The sequence below is a fragment of the Fringilla coelebs genome (assembly GCF_963513975.1).
Source record: "Fringilla coelebs genome assembly, chromosome: 1".
Classification (NCBI taxonomy): Eukaryota; Metazoa; Chordata; class Aves; order Passeriformes; family Fringillidae; genus Fringilla; species Fringilla coelebs.
In genome coordinates this window covers 75,164,937-75,186,050 of record NC_140028.1, presented here as the reverse complement: position 1 = coordinate 75,186,050, position 21,114 = coordinate 75,164,937, and the positions used below count along the sequence as shown (strand labels likewise).

The following is a 21,114-nucleotide window of genomic DNA, read 5'->3' as shown; positions in this document are numbered from 1 at the left end:
GGTTTTTATGCCATTATCAGAGAGCTTATCTTCCCTATCAAGAAACTGAGCTGTACAGAATTACATTTCCACTCAAACTGGCAGCATAAAAATACATATCAGGCAAGTAAGACTGAAAACAACAGCAATGTGTATAAAAATAGATTATTCAAAGCAAAGACAAACCAAATCTGCACACGGGTTTAGGCAACTTGCGTACACTTCAAGAGCAGCTAAGGACTGGCATCTGACAGGAGTGTCCTAATTATTGTTTTCTCAGTTAAAGATACACAAGTTTTACTTTAATTTGCAGGAAGAGATACTTTTACAAATCAAAAAGGGATCTGAGAGCAAGAATTCGTCCCATCATGCATCCTATCCCTGTTTCTACTTCTAAACGTAAGTCTGACTTCATTACCCAAGTAACGAAGCAATGTCCAACATCTTCTGGTAACTGTTCATATTTTTCCAACTCCTTGAGAAATATACTGTGGGTAGAAAAGAAATAAGTAGTACAAGGCACATGAAACATGTTTATTACATTTTTGGATATACTGTCTGTGGACAGTGTATCCAAGCAACTTGTTTGGATATACTGTCTGTGGACAAAGGCCATTAGAAAACTATCTGTAATACCAAATGTATGAGCTAAAGAAATAAAGATAACGAATAGATAAAAATGTGTAATAAAAGTACTAATATAAAATATATTCAGTAAAAATTCTGATGAGAAGATCAGAAGTTGAACCAGTGAACATGCAGTTAATATATAAAAAATACCCAAAAATTTAGTAATTGCTGTTGTTCTCTATCAAGAAGGTTTCCTACTGTTTTCAGTTTCAAGAACAACCTTCATCTCAATTTAAAAAAACCCAAACCTTGCTTTTTGGATACTCAAGTTGTCAAGTCAACACAAAGCCTACAAAGAACTGTAAAATCGGGGTCCGGAATACACTAGGTATATTTTATTACTTCAAAGAATCACAATCAATACAAATGTGTACATAACCAGGAAATAACAAAAAAGGAAGATGCAGAGCAAGACTTCTGTACACAGAGCCTTATTCTTTCCCACTAACAGCTGCACTTGGATATCGGGAATGAGGGTTCTGAAATAACGACAGAGCCCTAAAGTTTGTGCTATGTTTGTATTTTATGGAGTTCAATGGTTTTCATCTCTTTAGAACAACTGATAAACCTACAAAAAAATGTTGGTGTATCCAAAAAATCTCTTATATGCTGAAAGATGCCCGAGACTGAAAAATATAATTTCTAATGGCATACCTACCTCTCTGAAAAAAGCAACAGCTGAAATAATTTAGCAATGCAAGGGGAAAATCTTTCAATTTTTTTTAATGGGAAAGCATTTATTATTGAAATACACAGTATTTTCACTAGGAAATCCCTCAGGTCATCATGTGGATTTAGCAGTAGTATGGAAATGGAAGATAAGTCACTCACTTATTGTGGAACTCATAAATTTCCTGCATGTTTCCAAAGATAATGTGTTCTTTGTTTACAATACCAGGTGGAATCTCCTCAACTCCACTTGTCATTTCCCATAGATATGTCTGCCCAGAAAAAAAAAAAGAAAAGTGATGATAAACTCCCAACAGACACAGCCAGGTATCTGTAAGTATGCATTAAACTAGAAACGAGGCAAAGATCATACAGCAGCATCATCTCCAATTGTGACAGTGCCTGTTGTGTCAAATACACCTTGTGATTTTGACAGTGAAATACAAGTTCTAAAACTGACAATATAACATCGTCCCTGAGACTTCATAATTTAAAATGCATAGTGTTCTTGACAACCTCTAATGCTTCAGGATATTCCTTATCAAGGTCATGTCTGCAGTCTAGAAGTTCATGCTTTGTGCAACAGCTACCACTGAACATTAGTTGCTTCAGCATAACAATTACTGGGCACTTTTCCATGGAATCTCACTGAATTTCTATTCAAAAAGTCAGCTAGTAGCAGAACATGTGATACAGATAATAAGAGAATTAGCACAAGCTCTCCCCTATTGCTAGCAAAGCAAATAAAGTAAACCCCTCCTTTTTCCCTCCTCTCTCTAAAACAAAAACCCTACACACAATTATGAATTGGGAAAGGAACAAATACTGAAACTCAGTACCAACAAAAGCAAAACATATAGGTGAAATTCTGAAATGGCTGTTATCAGATGTAATTCTAAGTTTCTTCTTAACAGCAGTAAGATTACTTAAGTTGATCCTATGATTCCAAACCAATCATGCTCAGCTGTTAAAACCAGAAAAAAACCACAAAGCAACGGATTGAATCCTGCCTCCAAAGATTAGTGAAAAAAAGAAAACTCACATCCATGCATTCCCGGAGGTCTCTTACGTAAGCCTTTTCTGTCTGAATTAGCTCAGCCATAATGAACCTTAGGTGACAACAGAAAGAATAATCAAATCTCAGTCTGTTAGACCACTGTGAATGCATAATAACCAGAACACATCGTTCTCCTCATCAGCTTTTGCTTTTCCACTGCAGCAAGAAAAATCTGAGAAGTGAAATGTGAAGAGAGACAACAGAGGAAGGAAACCTACGAGGTAACATCCCTCCATTACTAACCAGGACAAAAAGAAATGGGGAAGGAGATGGAATTTTTTCTCTAACACTTTTCACTGCTAGAGCCATTTAACTTTTGTTTTGCTTCCTCCCCTTGCACATTTATTTCACATTATTTCTAGAAAGGAAAAAAAAGCATGTTAAAAGAAGTCTAACAGTTTTGAAAGTTTAATATTCTGTCATGCTAGAATTATCTACAAGAAAGAAGAACAAGCATGTGAATAAATGGCAATAAGAGATACTGAGTACTATCATTCTCTTTTTACCATTTATATAATTTCTAAGCTGCCAGACAAGTTATGACAGTTGTTTCATTACCAGGACTGATTTATGCATTCTCATTGATTAAAAATAAATAAATGTATTACTCTTTCCTGCGGGCAGACTTTCGTTTTTCTTCGTTAAGCTCATGAGCAGCATCGCGCAGTTTCACCTCTGACCCGGGGACACTGGCTGGGATTATATCCAGCTGCAAGCTTTTGCTCTTTATTAAAAAAAGGAAGAATTGATTAAGGAAGGAGACAGGAGAAAAAGGTAGCTAAATCAAATGCAAATAAAGCTTGTTTGTCTGTCATCACACTCAAATTTCTCTTACCGATTTATTGGAATCTGAGGAAATACCCAGAGCTTTCTCTAAAGAGGTCCTGTATTTCTCCATGCGCAGGGAAAAGTCTCTGTACCTCTTATCCACTGCTGTGACACATTTTTTAATCTCTGTTGCATGAGCATGCCCTTTTTCACAAAAGCCATCAGCCAGCTGTATCAACAACTTCACCCTCTCTTTGGTTTGCTATGAAAACAGGAAAATATCAAACAGTTACAAGCTCTACCTGTCATGCAGGGGGTCATTTTGCTTAACTGCTACTAAGTGCAATTGGAGAAGGAATTGAAGAAGCTACCTTCTTCCCCTCTCTTCCCAGAACTTCTTTAAATAGCTACCTTTTACTTATTAAAAATAGCAGAAGATTGATGTAGGTTTCCTTGGGCTTTATTATTACATGACTAGAAGCAGATTATTTTTCTTTGAAATATGTGCTTCATATCTAACCCAGAGATTAGGGTTAGATATGAAGCACATAGGCAAGCCTTTCAGCATGAGTACTCTTGCATCAACACAAAGGCATTTTGATGCCTAAGTGGGTACTTTTTTCATTACCACTGAAGCACTGATATTAGACCTGGCCCACAGTCCCAAGAATCTTCCTCCTTTAGATACCACAGAAATGCTGAGATGGAAGTAAGTCTTGGTATATGCTTTACTCTTTAATGGATGAAGACTGAATTCTTTAAATCTTTTCTGTATTATGCTTTGTTGGCACAGAGCTATTTGAGAGAAACTAAGAGAAACAACTAGTTATCACCAAATCTCTAAATGCTTTTCCCAAACTGCCTAAGATTATGCACTTTCTTTCATGTAAATCATAAATTATCCACAGTGGATGAGTTTACACGTCCACCTCTCTCTGTCATGAGTGAAGTGTACTGTCAGGGCCCTTGCTAGCAGGGAGTTAAGCAAAATAGTCAATAAAAACTTGACTCTTACATTATTGAAAAAATCAAGTGTGTCCTCTCTTAATTCTTTTTGTTCCCTAATGGTCCCTCATCCAAGCATTTCTTTTCAGTATGAAATTAGCAAGGGCTAACATATCCTCCCAACAGGTAGCAAAATGCCAAGGGAGTGACACAAACAACATCCTTTCAAAAGGGGCACCAATGTCACCTGCAGGCTGAAAGAGGAAATAAGGAGGAGTAGTGGTGCTCTGCATACTGGAAGAGATCCAGGAAATCAAAGTTTGAAGCAAAGATCAAACAGAAGAAAATCCAGGTTTCAACAACAAAAGTGATCTCTGTTTTTTCTGGATTTTCTTATTTTCTTTTCTCCCTTCCCATATGTCCCTTGACCATCTCCAAGTCTCTTCTGAGGTGATCCTTCAGACAAATGAACACTTGCTTACTTTCCTGGGTTTGATTATTTCTCTCTGAAGGTTGGAGAGGCAGAGGGAGAAGCAGGTAACAGTTTGAACAGGTGGCAAAAAAACCCAGAGACAGACAAGGCTACAAACTCAGGTAATTCAGTCATGCAGTGGTTATCTGTCTTTCACATGTGAAAACTGGAAAGCCTCAGGAGTGACAACTTTACAGCCTAAAGGCCTCCAGAGATACATCCAGATCTCCATCCAGAGATGCAGAATAACATTTTGCTGCCCGACTCAAAAAGGTTTACACGAGAAGCACAGAATACTTTAATAACCTAACAAATAAAGCTTTAATTTTTCTAATATCTTCTAATTAATAATCAGAATAATAATACAGCTTGTTGCATTTTATATCCTAAATGAACATTCAGTAATCCACAATCATGAAGATATGAAAATGGAAATCAAAGGCCCTGAAACATTTGTAGGTCTTGAAAACACTTTTAAGCTACCTCACTATGATTTTGTCATGAGAAATCAACAGCACATGGGGCTCATGGAGCTCCAGTAACAATGAATATCTGCTCATTATCTTCTGGTTTATTCTATTCTCAGCAGAAATACAGACGGAAAGCCACTGCAAGTAAACAGATCTTGATGGACACATCCTTGGGGGATTTTTTGATGGGCAAGGGGAATTCAGTTGTTTTATTTTGTTTCAAATCTTACATAATTCAACTTCTACTCAGCTTGTTTATCAACAAGCTGGAGAAGGAGCCTGATGCACCCTTAGCCAGTTTGTTGATGATATGAAACTGGGGAGACAGGCTGTGCTGCCTCACTGGGAGCTCAACAGGCTGGGGAGTTGGGCAGAGGAATCTAAGAGAGTTCAACAAGGGCTAAGGCAGGGTCCTGCAACCTGGGGGAAATAACCCCAGTACCAGCAGAGGTTGCTGGCTGACCTACTAGGTAACAGCTCTGCGGAGAAGGAGCTGGGAGCCTTGGTGGATGAGCATGAACCTGCAGTGCCCTTGTGGCCAGGAGAGCCAACGGTATCCTGGGCTGCATCAGGAAGAGTGTGGCCACAGGTCAAGGGAGCTGATCCTGACACTCTACTTGACCCTAATGAGGCCACATCTGGAGTATTGTGTTCAATTCTTGTTTCCACGGTTCAGGAAAGACAAGGAGCTAATGGAGAGGGTGCAGCAGAGCAACACAAAGGGGTCTGGAGCACCTCTCTAACGAGGAGAGACTCAGGGAGCCGGGCCAGTTTAGTCTGGAGAAGAATGACAGGGGATTTCACCAAAATAGAAAATATCTCAAAGGTAGCTATCAGGGGGGTGGTGCCAGACTCGTCAGTGATGCCCAGGGACAGGACAAAGACTAACAGCCATGAACTAAAACACAGGAAGTTCCATCTCAACATGAGGAAGAACTTTTTTGCACTGAGGGTGGCAGGGCACTGAACAGACTGCCCAGGGACGTCATGGATGCTCCCTCTGTGAGGACATTCAAAACTCACATGGACACATTCCTGTGTAACCTGCTCTTGGGGACCCTGTAAAGGCAGGGTAACTGGACTAACTTATCTCCAAGGGTTCCTTCCAACTCTAAGGATTTTGTGATAATTTTTAAAATTTATTTTACCTTTGCTGTGATCTGAAACTCTTCATGTTCTTTTAACAACTCTTGAGTGTGCTGGATACTGGAACCAGTGGAAGTATGCGTGGATAAATAAAACTCTCCATTGTCATGAATCCATTCAAGAGCCTAAATAAAGCATTAATGAAGAAAAGTAAGAGAAAAGACAATATATTTTTGCCAATAGAAACCATCTGTAATCAGCATTTTACAGATACAGTTTGGCCACAGGTGAATTTTACTCTCTGCCATTTGTGGCAATCATCTAATACCTCTACAATACCAAATAGTTCATAACTCTGAAACAATTCACATAGACTATGAAGCAATGCTTTGAGAATTAAAAATTATATATGAATCCAAACACTTCGGGGAAGTCCACTACTACAGGACTGCAGCAGTCCACTATTAAAAGGTTTTAACTAATTGTGTTCACAGTTTTAATAGTATACTTTCCTCAGCTGAGGAAAAAGTAAAAAAACCCCACTTTTTTGGTGCCACATGGGACAGCTATGCTCAGAAATATACATGTTCCAACTTGTAGAAATGTGCGTAAGACCACCAAGTGAACAGGCTAAACTTCCCAAGCACGTAAGATTTAACTATCACTTTGCTCTTTTGCTGACATGTATTCCAGCCTCACAAAGTGTTGTCTGTACTCCTAGAAATAAAACCTGCAGCAGAGAAGGAACAGTGAGATGTCTCAGTTAAACCAAGTTATGTATGTATAAGTAGGAAAAAACAGGAACAAAGAACTGCAAACTAAGATTGCTTCCCTTCCCCATCCTGACACTTTATTTGCTCACTATTATGAAAGATGCTGATATTTGTAATTATCTGTGCTTTACCCACATTACCTGCTGCCCTTTTAGCCATAACTCAGTGGTCGTGAGGAATCTCTGGCTCCTGGAAAAAGCAAGACTTGTCTCCAACTGCTGCATAGCAGTGAAAAATCTAACTGACAACTGTTCTGCAGCTCTCAATACAGGCTTCCTACAGCAGCAGGCAGAGGGATGGGAGCTTAGAAACTTCTCGTTTCTGAAAAAGCCAATAGCAGATGTTCAAAGAGTTTTATACAACTTGCTCAGGACCGCCTTATTACTAAATGCATGTGCAGCTTCTGTATCTTCAGTAAATGCACAGAACACTAGACAAAAATTTAATACCCCAAGAGAAAAAGTAGTAGAATGCTGGTGGGTCCTCACTCTTCCCTTGAAAGGATAAACTGAAATTATGAGTGCTATCTATCCACACTAGCAAGAACAGGAAAAGATTTATCTTGGTGGACAGTAGATATGTATGTTTCACACATATCCTTACACTGAATCAGAAAAGGCACTGTATATATTGTAATTTCACCAATGATTTAAGCTCATCAAACTGTGACGAAACAACGTTGATTCCCTTACTTCCACTTCAAATGCTTTTCCTTCATGGTGCAAAACCTGAAATTAGTAGAAAGCCTTCAAAATTCAACACCGTACGTGAATGCCAGGATGCCATTTTCTCAGTCATATACTAGTGCAGGTGAAAGCCTGATGAGAGGGCTTATACTTTTAAAAGTTGCTGATGGAACAACTGCTGGACTTCCGTCAAAAAAGCATCATTTCAACCAACCACCTCTATGACATGTTGTCATTCTAATGTCAGTCTTTGCAAGTGAAGACTGATATGGACAGGCACAGCATGGCTACCATATTACCAACAACATTTAATACTTCTCAGCCTTTTTTTAGTGGTTTTATAACAGAGTGCTGGAATGAATGATAAACAAAAAGCTGCCCTTCCCCAAATCACAGAATGGTTTTGAGAACTTAAAGATGATGTAGTTCCAATCCCGCCACCATGAGAATGAAATGTTGTCTTTTCAGAACTTGCTGGCAGCTCTCTAGCGGCACAGTATGACAGAAAGTTCGACTTGATCTTAATTCCTACAGTTTAGGTCAGCTTTTATTTCACCTGAGGTATCACTACAAGAACTGGAGGAATCAGTTTAGGGATCAGGTAAGCCCTTAACTCTGAAAGGATTTGAGAATGTAACACTGTTCTTGCAAACTGGTATGGCATCTTCTGGCATCAAGTTCTGAAAGCACAAAGAACAGGTTCTTCCAAATTCCAGAAAGACATCTAAATGAAGACAGCAACGCTTCCATTTTTTTGGTTAATCACTGTGGAGTCCCATATATGGTTTGGTCTACTTTGCTTTTTGATGACTGAACTGGTGATTGCTGAAAAATGGGATTTACAATGAAAATGCTGACAGATCTTTATCTTCAGTGTTTGACTGTTGGTTAGTAATCTCTATACAAAAACAAGTAGATCATGTGCTTGTCAGAGGTTTAAATTAAGGTTATTCAAAAGTAGGATGGGGAGGCGAGGGCAGGGGGGCAGGGAAGGGATGGTGGTGTTGTTTTAAAGAAGTATCAGACTTCAAATTCACTCCAAGATGCATCTTGCATTAATTTCTTTGTGAAAGCATGAAAGGCAGACTTGAGAATTCTTTCAAGAGAGCAAACCAGACCAATAGTATTTAAACTTTTGTCTAAATTAGCTGTCAGAAAGAAATGAAAGATTAGGGTTTTGAGCCCTTTCAAGAGGATCTGACTATATTTTACACTACGGGTATTGTGTCATTTTCCTCAGAACAGGAACAGATAGCTTCCTTTCTTTGTCTTAAAATCAGTTAAAAAAAAAAAAAAACAACTAAAAAACCATCACAGATCAATCTACTTACCACTTCTGCCTTGAACCCCCTACTTATTTTTAAGGGATGTGTTTTGATTAGTGAAGGAAATTTTTTTTGCGTGTGTGGTAGTTACTTAATAGCTCTTTTCAGACTGATAAACCCAACAAAATACCAAGAGGTGGTTCTATCATGCAGGAAACCATGAAACCAAATACAAAGAATTGAAAAACCAAAGTAATTCAGTTATTATTGTTTAATGAGTTATCCAACTTGTCAGATTTCTAGAACTGCCAATCAACTTAATTAGATATTTTTCCTCCAACATCTGAGAAAAATGCTGCTGCCTGTAATTTCCCCAGACAAATTAGGTGTGTGTGTAAAAGTTAACAAGCATAACAATTTGTCAAACACAAGCTTGCAGAAATTAGATTTGCCAGTACCAGATGAAGCTGGCAGAAGCAAAACATCACCTTTAAGTTACAACAGTTACAGACACACTGCCTCACCATACTTAGTTGTTCTGTATTAAAAAGAAGGCAAAGAATTCAATTTGCGACTTCAATCCTTTTGATGTTTTAACCATTTGAAATATTGAAGTGAATAACAAATTTGTTACTGTCAGAAGACAGAGTGGGTGAACCCCTGATCATGCCAAAGAGGATTTTTATACGAAGCCCTCACCTGTTTGGCACTTCTTTCAAACACCACATACTGCTGGCATTGATCAAGACGCCTTTTACGCATGGTCCAATAATGCAGCACACGGTTCTCCCTCTGGAAGAGTTCATTCAAGATATCTAAAGAAATGAAAACAGAGCTTATGATGACCAAATTCAAAATATCACACTGAAATCAGAAGAATAAAATATTTTACGTTGTAGAATTTACTATACACTTGCTGTGTTAGCCTTTGCTTTGCTTTTTTTCCTGATATTAATAAAATACCGAGTGTTCCCTTTTCATTACTTACAGAACTACCGGTTAAAGAAACTAGAGATGCAATTAAAACTTACTACTGACATGTTTTTTTCCTCTCAAATATTTTTCACAAGGGGACTGCCACTGCTTATAGCAGGATTGACAATGTAGGCTGATAAAGATAACACTTGATGGGGTTTCCTCAGAAAGAATAAGCATGCAAAAGTAATCACAACATGCTTAACATATCATATTGAAGTAAAAAAAAGGGATTTTTTAATATATCAGTCTCCTATAAAGTATTTTAATGATTTAATACAGACAAATAAATGTACAACCTTAGGTCACCACAAGATCAAATGCAGCATAAGTAAGCTGACTTGTTAAATATGAATAAGAGTAAGCTGACTTGTTAAATATGAATGTTCACTGAACCTTGACAGAACTTCCAGGTAATCAAATAATGAACTCCACAGTTTGTTATTCCTGGTTATCAGAAAACTCACATCCTAATCCCACATATCCAACCTTTTCTTCCTAGCAAAGACCTTGTGCTTACAATATGCAGAAGGCCTCATCTGAATTCTGCTTCTTTATTGCTTGTGGTTTTTCCACCCAAGAAAGAAATTCTAGCAGTTTCTTGTGCAGCTCACTTTACCCACTGCTGCTTCCAGAGCAGCAGCCCTACTTGACTTTGTAGCTACTGCAAACCCAGAGGGCAAGCTGAGCACAGGGGAATGGGGACACTCAATGTCTCCACCAGGTGATTCTGTTGCAATTGCACAGAGCCAAAAGAGGTCCAGCAAAAGCAGAAGAGACCACAAAAAAGTCTTTTTACACCCACACTACTTGCCTTTCTACTTATACCCAGGACTGACTGTTTTCCGTAATCCATAATTACCAGTGAAGGCTATCAGGTGCTAGGTGTCTTAAGGTCCCTGCATTCTGCTCTCCCACTGTGCAGGTCCACCATGCTTTACATCCCAAAAGCTAACAACTCCAAGAACAAGAGAAGCTCAAATAACAGGAAGCCTGAGGGGAAATGCATCTTTGTCTACCTCATCAGAGATCTGGGATCAAACACAACCACTTGTCACAGCCTCCCTGAGGATTATGAAACTTGTCTGCATCACTGCCAACATCCTTCTGCTTACAAGCACCATATTCCCACTTGCCACAGGGTACTGAGATCACCCAGAATTTGCTTTTGGTTGGGATGTGGTTACTGTGGCCAAGGTTTTATTTTTTGCTGGTCAGGCTCCCCTCATATGCCAAGCTATGAGCTGATCTGCTGGGAGCCGCCCCTGCTCTCTCAGTGTAATTTCTGCCTTATGTCACCTCCGAAACACTTGCTCAGAGTACATGCCAGATTTCGGGAGGCAGGGAAGTGGAGTGGGTGGGACACAATTATCATTATACAATGCAACACACCCAACTGGACACAACATATAAAAAGAGACATCTTGATAGTGACGCAAGCAAAGTAGTTCTGACAAAGAGCAAGCGAGGTGAATTTAGCAAATTGGAACAGCATTTGTTCTGTCAGGACATGATACAGATGGCAAGGCAGTGAGAGATATTTGGCTGGGCACTGTTAGTGTTAGTGCCATTAATTTCTTGGACTGACAAAGAGGAGAAAAAATATTCTATAAACTACTCTAAGGAAGTTATAGATCATCAATATTTAATACTAGTTTTGGAAAAGCATCTCTGCATCTCAAGCCACCGGAACTACAGTCCCTGTTGCTGTCATTTACTTTGATTCCAACATTTGTTAGTATTGTTCCCTAAACTTTCAGCTTCTTCTCCAGGCTCAAAGAGCTTTCAGCTGTCTCTATGCATCCTTCTATCAACCTATCTAAAAATATAAGCACCACTGGACGACTTCCTGAACCGCAGGTCAGTTGCAGCCTGTACAGCAAAGACAGGTAACACAGATGCACACAGACTTAGCAGCAGAAACAAAGATGAAGATGCTCTCATCTCTGAGCTTACAGGAATTGTCACCAACGCAATCCACCTGTCACAGCACAGTTTTTGGCCACAGCTCCTTCCTAAGTGAGACAATGATTGGGTACCCTTAACTGCATATCACAGAAACTATTTACGCTGGGATGCAGGGACATAAGGACACCTCTCAGAGTTCAGTACCACTCAATTCCTGCTCCCCATGAAGCATATGCTTAGCTAAACTTTGCCTAGATTAAGACATCACTTTTCCAGATAACTTAATCTGCATCTGGGAATAAGCATCAAGTATGCCACTGAATGAGGTTTTTGAAAGATGCTCAGCAGGAATTCAAAGCTTACTCAAGTTTTTAAGGCATTAATTTATAAACTGTATACTGATTGCAGTCTGCCAGTCTCAAGCATACATCTGAGTTGTGATGCTCTATTAGAACATATGTAACCTCTCTTTCACTAAAATAAACGCTCCATTTTTTTCTCAATTTAGGAAACAGGTGAAAGGAGATATCTTTTTTTTCTTACATGCATATTTGAACAGGAAAAACAGAGTGAATTTTTTTATCATTTGGTCAGCTACCACCATACCACTGAGACCTAACAGGAAGGAGTCCCCACTAGCTCTATCTTAACTCATGCTTAATTCTCAGAAGCATATATTACATGATTTATGGGGGAAACAGCTTTTTTTTTTCTACTTGGGGATTTTTGGGTTTTTTTTAACATGTATCACTCATCCAGAATTTTAAATGTATGCAGAACATGCATAACACTATGGTTCTTATATACAATTATTACTCTTAAGGACATCAGTCAAGAACTTTATATTCTTTCCTCAAATAAGCACATTTACCTTTCTCAGAATGACTGTTCCTATACAGATTTCAAATCTGAATTAAAAAAAAAAATTGTCTAATATTCAGTAAGTGTGGTAGCTACAACTTCCTGCTTTCTTCTGCTCTGTGTTCTTTGTTTCTTACTGAAAGAAGAACTAAGTGACAAATGTCAGCTTCAGTTATTGATACTGCTGGCATTTGTGTTGAGATTTTGTTTTGTACAGTTCTAGAAATGTTGGGGACGGTGGAAAAACGAGCTGTTTACCCCTTGTAGTTAAAGTGAACCAGTGAACATGTCCTTTTCTAATAGAGTCATCGAGTAAATTAGGGTGGAAGTGACCTCTGCAGGCCATCTGTTTTAATCTCCTCTTCAAAGCACCACTAACTTCAAAGTTTTCCAGGGGCTTGTTCAACTAAGTTTTAAATTCTTAGGGGTACGGATCCCATTACCTCTCTGGGCTACCTGCTCTAATCCATCTTGCTGTAGCACTTTCTCCCATTCAGAATTTTCCTTCCTGCAACTTTTCCTCTGGACTTACTGCCATGTTCCTCTTGAGTCCAGCTACATCATATGCATAACTCCCCTTTGGGTAGGTGCAAACAGCATTTAATTAGAAATTAGACTTCTCTGGTTTTGAGACTGTAGTGTGGCCAGAGTGTTCAGTCACAGCTTCAAAATGCATAGAGCAGAATATGACTGGCAATTAAGTTATTAAAATGCAATATTTACTTGGGAATCTCTCTGATCTCTGTTCTGCTACCACACCCAGCAGTTATGCATACCCTATTAATTTTTGCACTTTTGTCCCTCAAAGCCTGCAGGTCTCTCTCTCTCCATTCCCTAGAGTGCTTATTATCCCTTAAAGCTGTACTGCGTATTATTAATCTTAGCAAAAGCCAAGCCTCACGTAGCAGCTCTGTCCAGCTTCACCTCAGCTACTACCTGTCCACACATCCAGTTTAAACATGATGTAAGTTACCCCATACTTCATGAAGTTCCTCAACACTGATTCAAACTATCTGAAGAGCACAAGGACATCGTACAAGCAATAACCTCCTATCACTCTGGCACTCCCAGGGAACTTGCAGAATGCCTGACACCAACACATTGAATAAGCTTACACTGAGCAGCTCCCATTTGGCTTCAGACCAAACATTATCATGTGGAAGTTTACTACCTCGTTGTCTCAATAAAAGCAACACATTTGGGTCTCGAGTAGAAAGAAGATTAGGTGTAAGTAGCAGATAAAATAATTCCAAGCAACTTCATTTGAGTATAAGAGACTTTGAAGACTGTCAGCGCCTTCAAAGTGTGCAAGCAATTTGTTTCCTGTTAAGCCGGACAGAACTCTTTCCACTTGGGCAGGCTTCACTACCCTATCCACACATACCACAGCACACGATGATCACTTTCTTGTGAGAAGAAAGAAAACGAGAAGCCCCTTACTTTTCACTTGCTGCTCAGGTGCTTTGATGTGTGTCACCATCCCTGGCATGTTGACACTGTTCCTGTGCAGGTATTTCAGGAAGACATCAGCATTCCTCCGAGCTAGTGTGCAGGCCTAGAGAGTCAGAGGTACAAGTTTATTTGAAGATGCACAAATAAACATGCAGAAGAAATTTAAGATCTTCCTAACTCTCTTTTTGTACATTTGTCACCCTCTTCAGTTTTGGAAAGCATTGCATGTTGAATCTTTTCCACAAGTAAGCCAAGCCAAGCCAACTATTAAAATAGATATTCCACCAAATAGCAGTTACAACTTACCTGGCAGGGAAAAAACAAAGCAGATAAACAAATACGAATAAAATAAAAAAAAAATTAATAAAATACTATTCCTCTTTTCTGAAGAACCTGAAAAGAAATTATCTGCTCTAGGGTTTTCAGCATGACTCAGAGCTACAGAGAAGTTTGTTTAGAGTATGTGCCATGTGCCACCTGAAGCTGCTTACTGTGTAAACATTTCACATGCTTATGTACCCACCTGCATATTCCGAAACATCCGTTAGTACTTTAAACACAAAGTGAATGTTTTGCTGAAGTGAAACCAACAGTGCTAAAATAGTAATACCTGCTCTTAAAATATGAAGGCAAGGCCTTGAGAGCCTTCAGTACTTGCCCCTATATTGCAAGCACTCAGCTCAGTTGTCATCTTCATCTTAACAAATATCAAATACTACATATGGGTTGTCTGCTTCATTTTTAACATGCAAATTATGGAATGCTTCTTTAGAAGGTTAGATGAAGGTAGAATGGTTTGATTCAGTAACAGAGATACTAAGCCATTTTTCATACCATTTTAAAACAAAGATTAGTAATTCATGACAGCTGCAGAAGGATCTGTTAGACTGTATACTTTGAGTTCTGTTAATATGTTTTTGAGTGTTGTAATCTGTGTAATGAGAACAAGAAGGTTTCTAACAAATAAGTTTTATGCTCTTAGTAGTCTTTCATGGTAATGCTAGAAAATGCCTTTGATAACAAAGTTAGTTTAATGGGCAGCATGTGCCTGCTGCTCTGCAAGCACATGCTGCACATTAAATTCAGTATGATCAATAATCTTCTTCACTAAGACATAAGTTAGAACAAAAATCTTTCATTTATCTGAAGACTATTACACAAAACCCCACTACTCCCAGATGCCTGTCGACCCAATTCCTCCTTCCATATTCCTCTGTTGTCCCAGTACATCTGAGAGCTGCTCTGATGCACAGGCAGCAATGGCACTGTGTGACTTTCACTTCTCTTCCAAAGCAGCAGCCTTTAAGCATTCTTTAGAATGACAGCTGCTCAAAGCAGTGACTTCCAACTCCTCTTCAGTCACACTGGGAGATCTGACATCTACTCAAGTTCAACAGGAAATGTATTTATAAAACTGGCTACAATTTTATGCACTTGGCAGTATTCTCTGAATCCCTGTCAGAAGCAGTTAACACACCACTTCCCACATCTTTGCAGCTGGGGACATACCTGTAGTTTGGAACAGGCACTGTTGCTTTCCACAGCCACATCAGCACTGTAAGAGCTGTTTGCCTGCATGCTTCCCAAGACACAGGAGGCCGCAAAAAATCCCCAACCTTACCTTCAGAAACGCCTCCTTCTGCTCCAGGTGTTTGCTTATCATGGGAGTAACGTGATCTGTTTCAGAGTTGGGGCCCAGTTTGTCTGCTCCCCCACACCAATCTTCTTCTCTCTTATATTCTTGCTCCAGGCTTTCCAGCACACTGCACACCTTTCAGGAAAAAGAAGGCCAATTCAGAAAGGCAAAAAAATCAAAATTCAGGCCTCAAAAAGAAAACCCATCTACTCCTTATATATACCCTCTAGCTTCTGACACGTTTTGACTGGGACTTGAGGCAAAAAACTTTGGCTGTAGGTTTGCAAGCACTGGCCTGCTTATGTGGAAGTGCTCAGAGGCTGTCCCTAAAATTGTTCATCCTTCTCTGCCTCGGTGACTGCATAGCTCTGCATGGGCTTAAGTTATGGCTGCAGAGGAGGCAGCCTTGCCAACCTCTCCCCAAACTTTTCTGTGGACAATTAGATTAAACTGATTTTTCTCTGACTCCCACACAAAACCCAGATTTAGCCATCAAATGAGTAAACGTAACCAAACCTCATCAACCATTTTTTCAAGTAATATTGTTTTATGTCACACTGAGGAATTAACCAAGGCAGACCTCCTGCATTTCTGTACCTGCTCAGAAGTTTTATAGAAGGCAACAGAGGCATTCACAAGCTTGAGACGATCCTCCATCTTCAGCATCAGCTGCTGCCAGTGGGAAGCGACCTTCTCTGCGCACTCCCGGATCATGTCCATATCGTAGTGATTAGCCTGCAGCATTGCCTCTGCCTTCTGCTGAACCTGCAGGGCACTCTGATGTGTTTTCTGACAAGAGGTGAAAAGTCAGGAGTTCAGTGGAGCACCTCAGTTGGAGACCTCACCTACTTGGAGACCTCAGAGGCTCCACTGTGTCAATGACACTTCTATAAGTGCACAAACATCCATCAACTAAAAATGACTGCCTGACACTAGTTACTGTGTGACTTCTCTATGCAAATACAAAGGAAATAAATCCTGTCAAGATTTATCATCAAATCAACACTAAATAGCAGTTCTTAACAAATAGTAACTGTCTGGCATTAAGCTACATGTGATATATCTATGCTGCACTACATGTTGTTGGAATTATGAATTTCAGTTTGATTTTCTTTCCCTTCACAGTGAGAAAAAAGAAGATGACAAAAATCTGTTTTATTCTGGCAATCTTTACAGCTTTAACTTCAGTCTTTTGCACAACAGTAGTGAGCAAAGAAAGGTGCAGGCGTGCAGACCAATAAAAAAGGCAACTGTCTAGTGACTGCAAGCAATTCTTTTAAACTGTATTACTCTGGGCAGAAAAATACTTGCCTAAAACCAAGTAATAGAATAATATTAAGGGGTTAAATACTACTAAGTATTATATCTGAGTAAAGAATGGCCTAGGAAACACAGATTTTTAAGCTTCCTCATAATTTATTCTTAAAGTGACAAACACCTAGAGGTCTTATAATTTTTATACTTCAGAGTTACCAAAGCTCCTCAAAATGAAGAGGCATACAGTGCAAACTGTAATTAAAAGAAAAAAAAATCAAGAGAGGGGAAACATAAAATTATACCAAACAGGAAAAGAACATTAAAGAGTTACTGCAAGGCAGAGTAGTTCTGAAAATAGTCTACCCAAACAATCATAATATTGCTAATATTAGCACTAAGTTACTCAGTAGTGCATGTAAGTAAATAATACTGCACTTCAATCAATCTTAAGAACCTTGCCTATTTTTTTGCAGCCATATGACCAATCAGATGAGTTTAGCTTGAAGCCATGGCAGGGGGATTGACACACCACCACATATAAGTTTCACTGAAACCTACTCTCAAACAAAAATGGAAATATTAAAGGATGACCTCAGAATACAGAAAATTGCCAATTCCTGTTCCATTTATTCTTAATTTTTTTTACATTTAGAATTACAAGTTATGTTCTAGGAAAGGAATAACAAATGAAAACACTATTTTCAGCAAAATTGCTGTGAACAGCTACCACGTTATAAAGATGCAAAAAGGCACTGAGAAGATGTTCACCTGGAACTGCAGCTTCAAAATAAATAAGAACAAACGCCAGCTTCTCAGTAAGTGTTTTTGTCTCTTTGCCATGAGTTCAACAGCTTTTCCTAAACTGAAAATACTGTAGCACGAATCCAAGAGTGTTATTTACAGAGAGCTGTGAATACAAGGCCATGGTCACTAAAATGGTGCTTTTACCTCTATTGCATGTTGAAACTGCTCATGCTCCCTCTGTAACTGCTCTGCCTCCTGCAAAGAGCTAGCAGTGATGAGCCCAGCATTTAACATTGACTCTCCATTTCGAATCCAGCCCAAAACCTGTAACAAAAGAGAAGACCATGAAATACACAATTCCACTGCCAACCAGCAAAAAAGCACTACTGTAGGGGCAAAAACATTTAAGGTCACATCAGCACTGGAACTGATAACTAAATAATTTGTTAATTACATACTACAGTGAATTTTATATTGAGTAAGCACAGTGAATGACATTCAGTACAATTTCACTGAACTAACAACTCACAGCTTGCAGTCAACTACTGCATGCTTGTGGCTTCAGTTCATACTCTGAAAAAGGTTGTGCTTCTGAATGCTGCTTCTGTCACCTGAAAAGCTGGAACAAGTTACAACTAATAGTTGCCTGAAAGCCAGTGTCAGTACTGCAAATTAAAGATCTATAGCTTAGTAAAAATTATGCATATCATTTTGAACAGTAATGTTGAGAAAAATGTGATCATTGAGTGCCCTTTTGACTGCTTGAAGATTTTAATTTTTCAGAATGTGCCTTCTTTGATGTATCCAGTGAAACTGAAAGAATCCATGGCTGGGCAGAAACCTCAGGAGGCCACTTGATATGTTCCTTATCAACAGCAGGAACATGCAACTTTTTAGACCCCTCCCAAAAAAAAATAGAAAAAGAAAAAAAGGACATTTTCTCCCTCTTTGTATCAGCTTTGTTTTTCTTTATCCTCTCTCCATCAGAAACATTATCTGATTCCCTACTTTAGACTTCTCTTATCCTGTTGACCACAGTCTCTTCAACCTCTCCCATGTGAAGTCAGTCACCTTATTTTTCTAGAACACTGCTCTTTTATGAGCTCTCTCCAGTTGATAACCATGACTTGGTCATAATTTTTCAAATACTGAGTAAAATGGGACATAATTCAGGTTATTCACTGTCATCTGTACAACTCTTCTATGGAACTGCTGCCCAGCCAGTAATTACCCCTGTATTTATTCAGCTGATTATTCCTTCCAGTGTATTCATGCTCTGTATTTTTCACTATTCAAACTCATATCCTTCTTAAAGCACAGTTCTCCTATTATCTTATCAAGATAATCCTGAACTGTAATCCAGCATCTTCTGATGAACTCAAACCCCCTTTTCAAAACCCCAGGTGCTCCTGCTTTTAACTTCAAATTTAATAGCATAATTGCTAACACACAGATTTTCTGACTGAGAACATGAACTAGTAGTATCCCAATACAGACAAATACAACTTTTAAAAGTTTTTAGATCTGTTTTCCAATCTACTGAGTCTCTTAATAACTTTTGTTACTGAGTATGTTTTTCAGCAAGTTATCATTCTTGGTAATTTAGTCTCATATGACATTCTCATAGTAAGTTAGGGCCAGACAGACTGAGGTGCACTATTTTAAAAGTTTGACACTGCTTTTCCACCCCTCCCAGAAGAGCTGTTGCCTTGTCAGATTAAAAAAAGGGGGGGTTATCAGTGGAAAGCTATGATTAATTGACCTGGGTTAGCCTTTTCTCCTTTTGTCACTGTTCAAGTTTAACGATCTACTTGTTTCAGTATTTTTCCTGGGAACTGTGTTAAACTAGCTGACCTATAATCCTCCCTCAGCTAGTCCTTTTCCACTTTTGAGAAGTAGATGTTGAGTTTCAGGCCTCCAGAATCTCATCCAATCTCCTGATGTTTGGAAACAATGGCAGCTTTCTAAGTATTCCAGAGTGAATTTCTTTAGGTCCAGTTGATTTGAACTTCACCAGTTTTTCTAACTTTTTCCTACTAATTGATTTTAGACCTTTAACCACTGCTAATAAATATATTAACTACCAAATCATTTAGTTCTTAACACTAAATATTCTCATCCAGTGATCCACACATGACACTACCAATTATAGCATTAATGCACTAAGTAATCAGGATGATATGACTGCACTTGCAGACTGGGAACATGGGCAGAACCCAAGAAAATGACCTATAAAACACAATTCCCCACAACCTGAAAGCCACATGTGGGTCTACATCCAAAGTACATGTCTGACAGCTTGAAGCAACTGAGGTCTAGCCATCCTGACACAACATCCATTCCCTCAAATCTGCACCACAGTCTCACCCTCTGACTTACACTTATCCAGACTGCCACATTGTTGTATTATTAATGCAGGTTTTGCCATTTCTGTCTGCACAATGAATAGCTAACAAGTTTTTTTCCACCCTGATAGCACATATTTGAATTCTCCTATATAAATTCTGCAAGTCTATAGGAAAGAGTAGAATGAAGTCTATAGAAAAGAGTACAATGTAGAAGGAAGGGCATTCCAGATGTGTAACTGGGTGCACATTCTGGTCTTCTGGGTCAGGTGCAGCCTTGCAAGCAAGGGGAAGATGGCCCCAGCTTTGGAACAACCTCTCCTACTGTAAAAGTGACACCTGCAGATCACAGTTTGGAGGCACACAAAAGGGACTGTGAAAGAAACTGGGAGTTCCTAAGTTGCTAAGACATCTGGGGATTTTTAACACTCAGGGAGAAAGCTTGGGTAAGCCTCAGGAGCAGGAAAAACAGCAGCTTCTGAGGGAAGCAGATGGGTCCAACAGACTGCAGATAGAAACCATACATGGACAAATAAATTGTCTGCAAGAACAGAGAGGCAGATGATTTTTCTTTTTCAAATTCCTTTTTTATTTTTATCTTAAGAAAGTTATTCTAGGTTCCTTCTCTACCTTAAAAAGTAATTCTTCCAGGTATGGTGTAACAAAACACACCTTTTTAGGGTTCTTATACATCCAGCCTTCTTCAGAGAATTTTAATAAAGGAAAATGCTTAAGCAGCACCAATTGAAAGCTCCTCTTGATTTGGCATCCCATTATTTACAGCAGCAACAGCTAGAACAGAACATGCCATTTCAAACACAAAGACTTGTCCTCCTGCTTGGTGTAGGTCAGGGTGCAAGTACACAAGCTGGTGAAACTCACAGGAGGAAATTTGCCAGCAGTACTCTCCCCTTCCTTCTGCTCTGACTCAAGGGAAAATATAAGCATTAGGAAATAGAGAGCCTGTTCTCCTTCCAGGGGTGCTGCCTTCAGGGTTTGTTGGCATGTTCACGTTCCCACCACCTCCCTGTCTGAGTGGATCACAACCCCCATCTTTCCCCTCGCAGCCTTCAACAGGCTGGAAAAGCATCAGCAAAACATCAGCAAAGGTGTGGAAAAGAGACAGAATTTGAGTC

At 39.1% G+C, this 21,114-nt stretch overlaps 1 protein-coding gene across 2 annotated transcripts in view; it reads right to left on the bottom strand.

The window, feature by feature from the left end:
- The window catches only part of TRIO (trio Rho guanine nucleotide exchange factor), a 244,694-nt gene that overhangs the window by 89,152 nt on the left and 134,428 nt on the right, over positions 1–21,114 (bottom strand). For both annotated transcript variants that reach the window (XM_084227033.1, XM_084227034.1), the window contains exons 16-26: positions 17,838–17,957; positions 16,230–16,421; positions 15,618–15,767; positions 13,985–14,099; positions 9,500–9,615; positions 6,139–6,261; positions 3,171–3,365; positions 2,944–3,059; positions 2,321–2,387; positions 1,441–1,550; positions 398–467 (exon numbers count right to left, since the gene is read on the bottom strand). In XM_084227033.1, the coding sequence (XP_084083159.1) occupies positions 398–467; positions 1,441–1,550; positions 2,321–2,387; positions 2,944–3,059; positions 3,171–3,365; positions 6,139–6,261; positions 9,500–9,615; positions 13,985–14,099; positions 15,618–15,767; positions 16,230–16,421; positions 17,838–17,957 (1,374 nt within the window). The remainder of the gene's footprint in view (positions 1–397; positions 468–1,440; positions 1,551–2,320; positions 2,388–2,943; positions 3,060–3,170; positions 3,366–6,138; positions 6,262–9,499; positions 9,616–13,984; positions 14,100–15,617; positions 15,768–16,229; positions 16,422–17,837; positions 17,958–21,114) is intronic.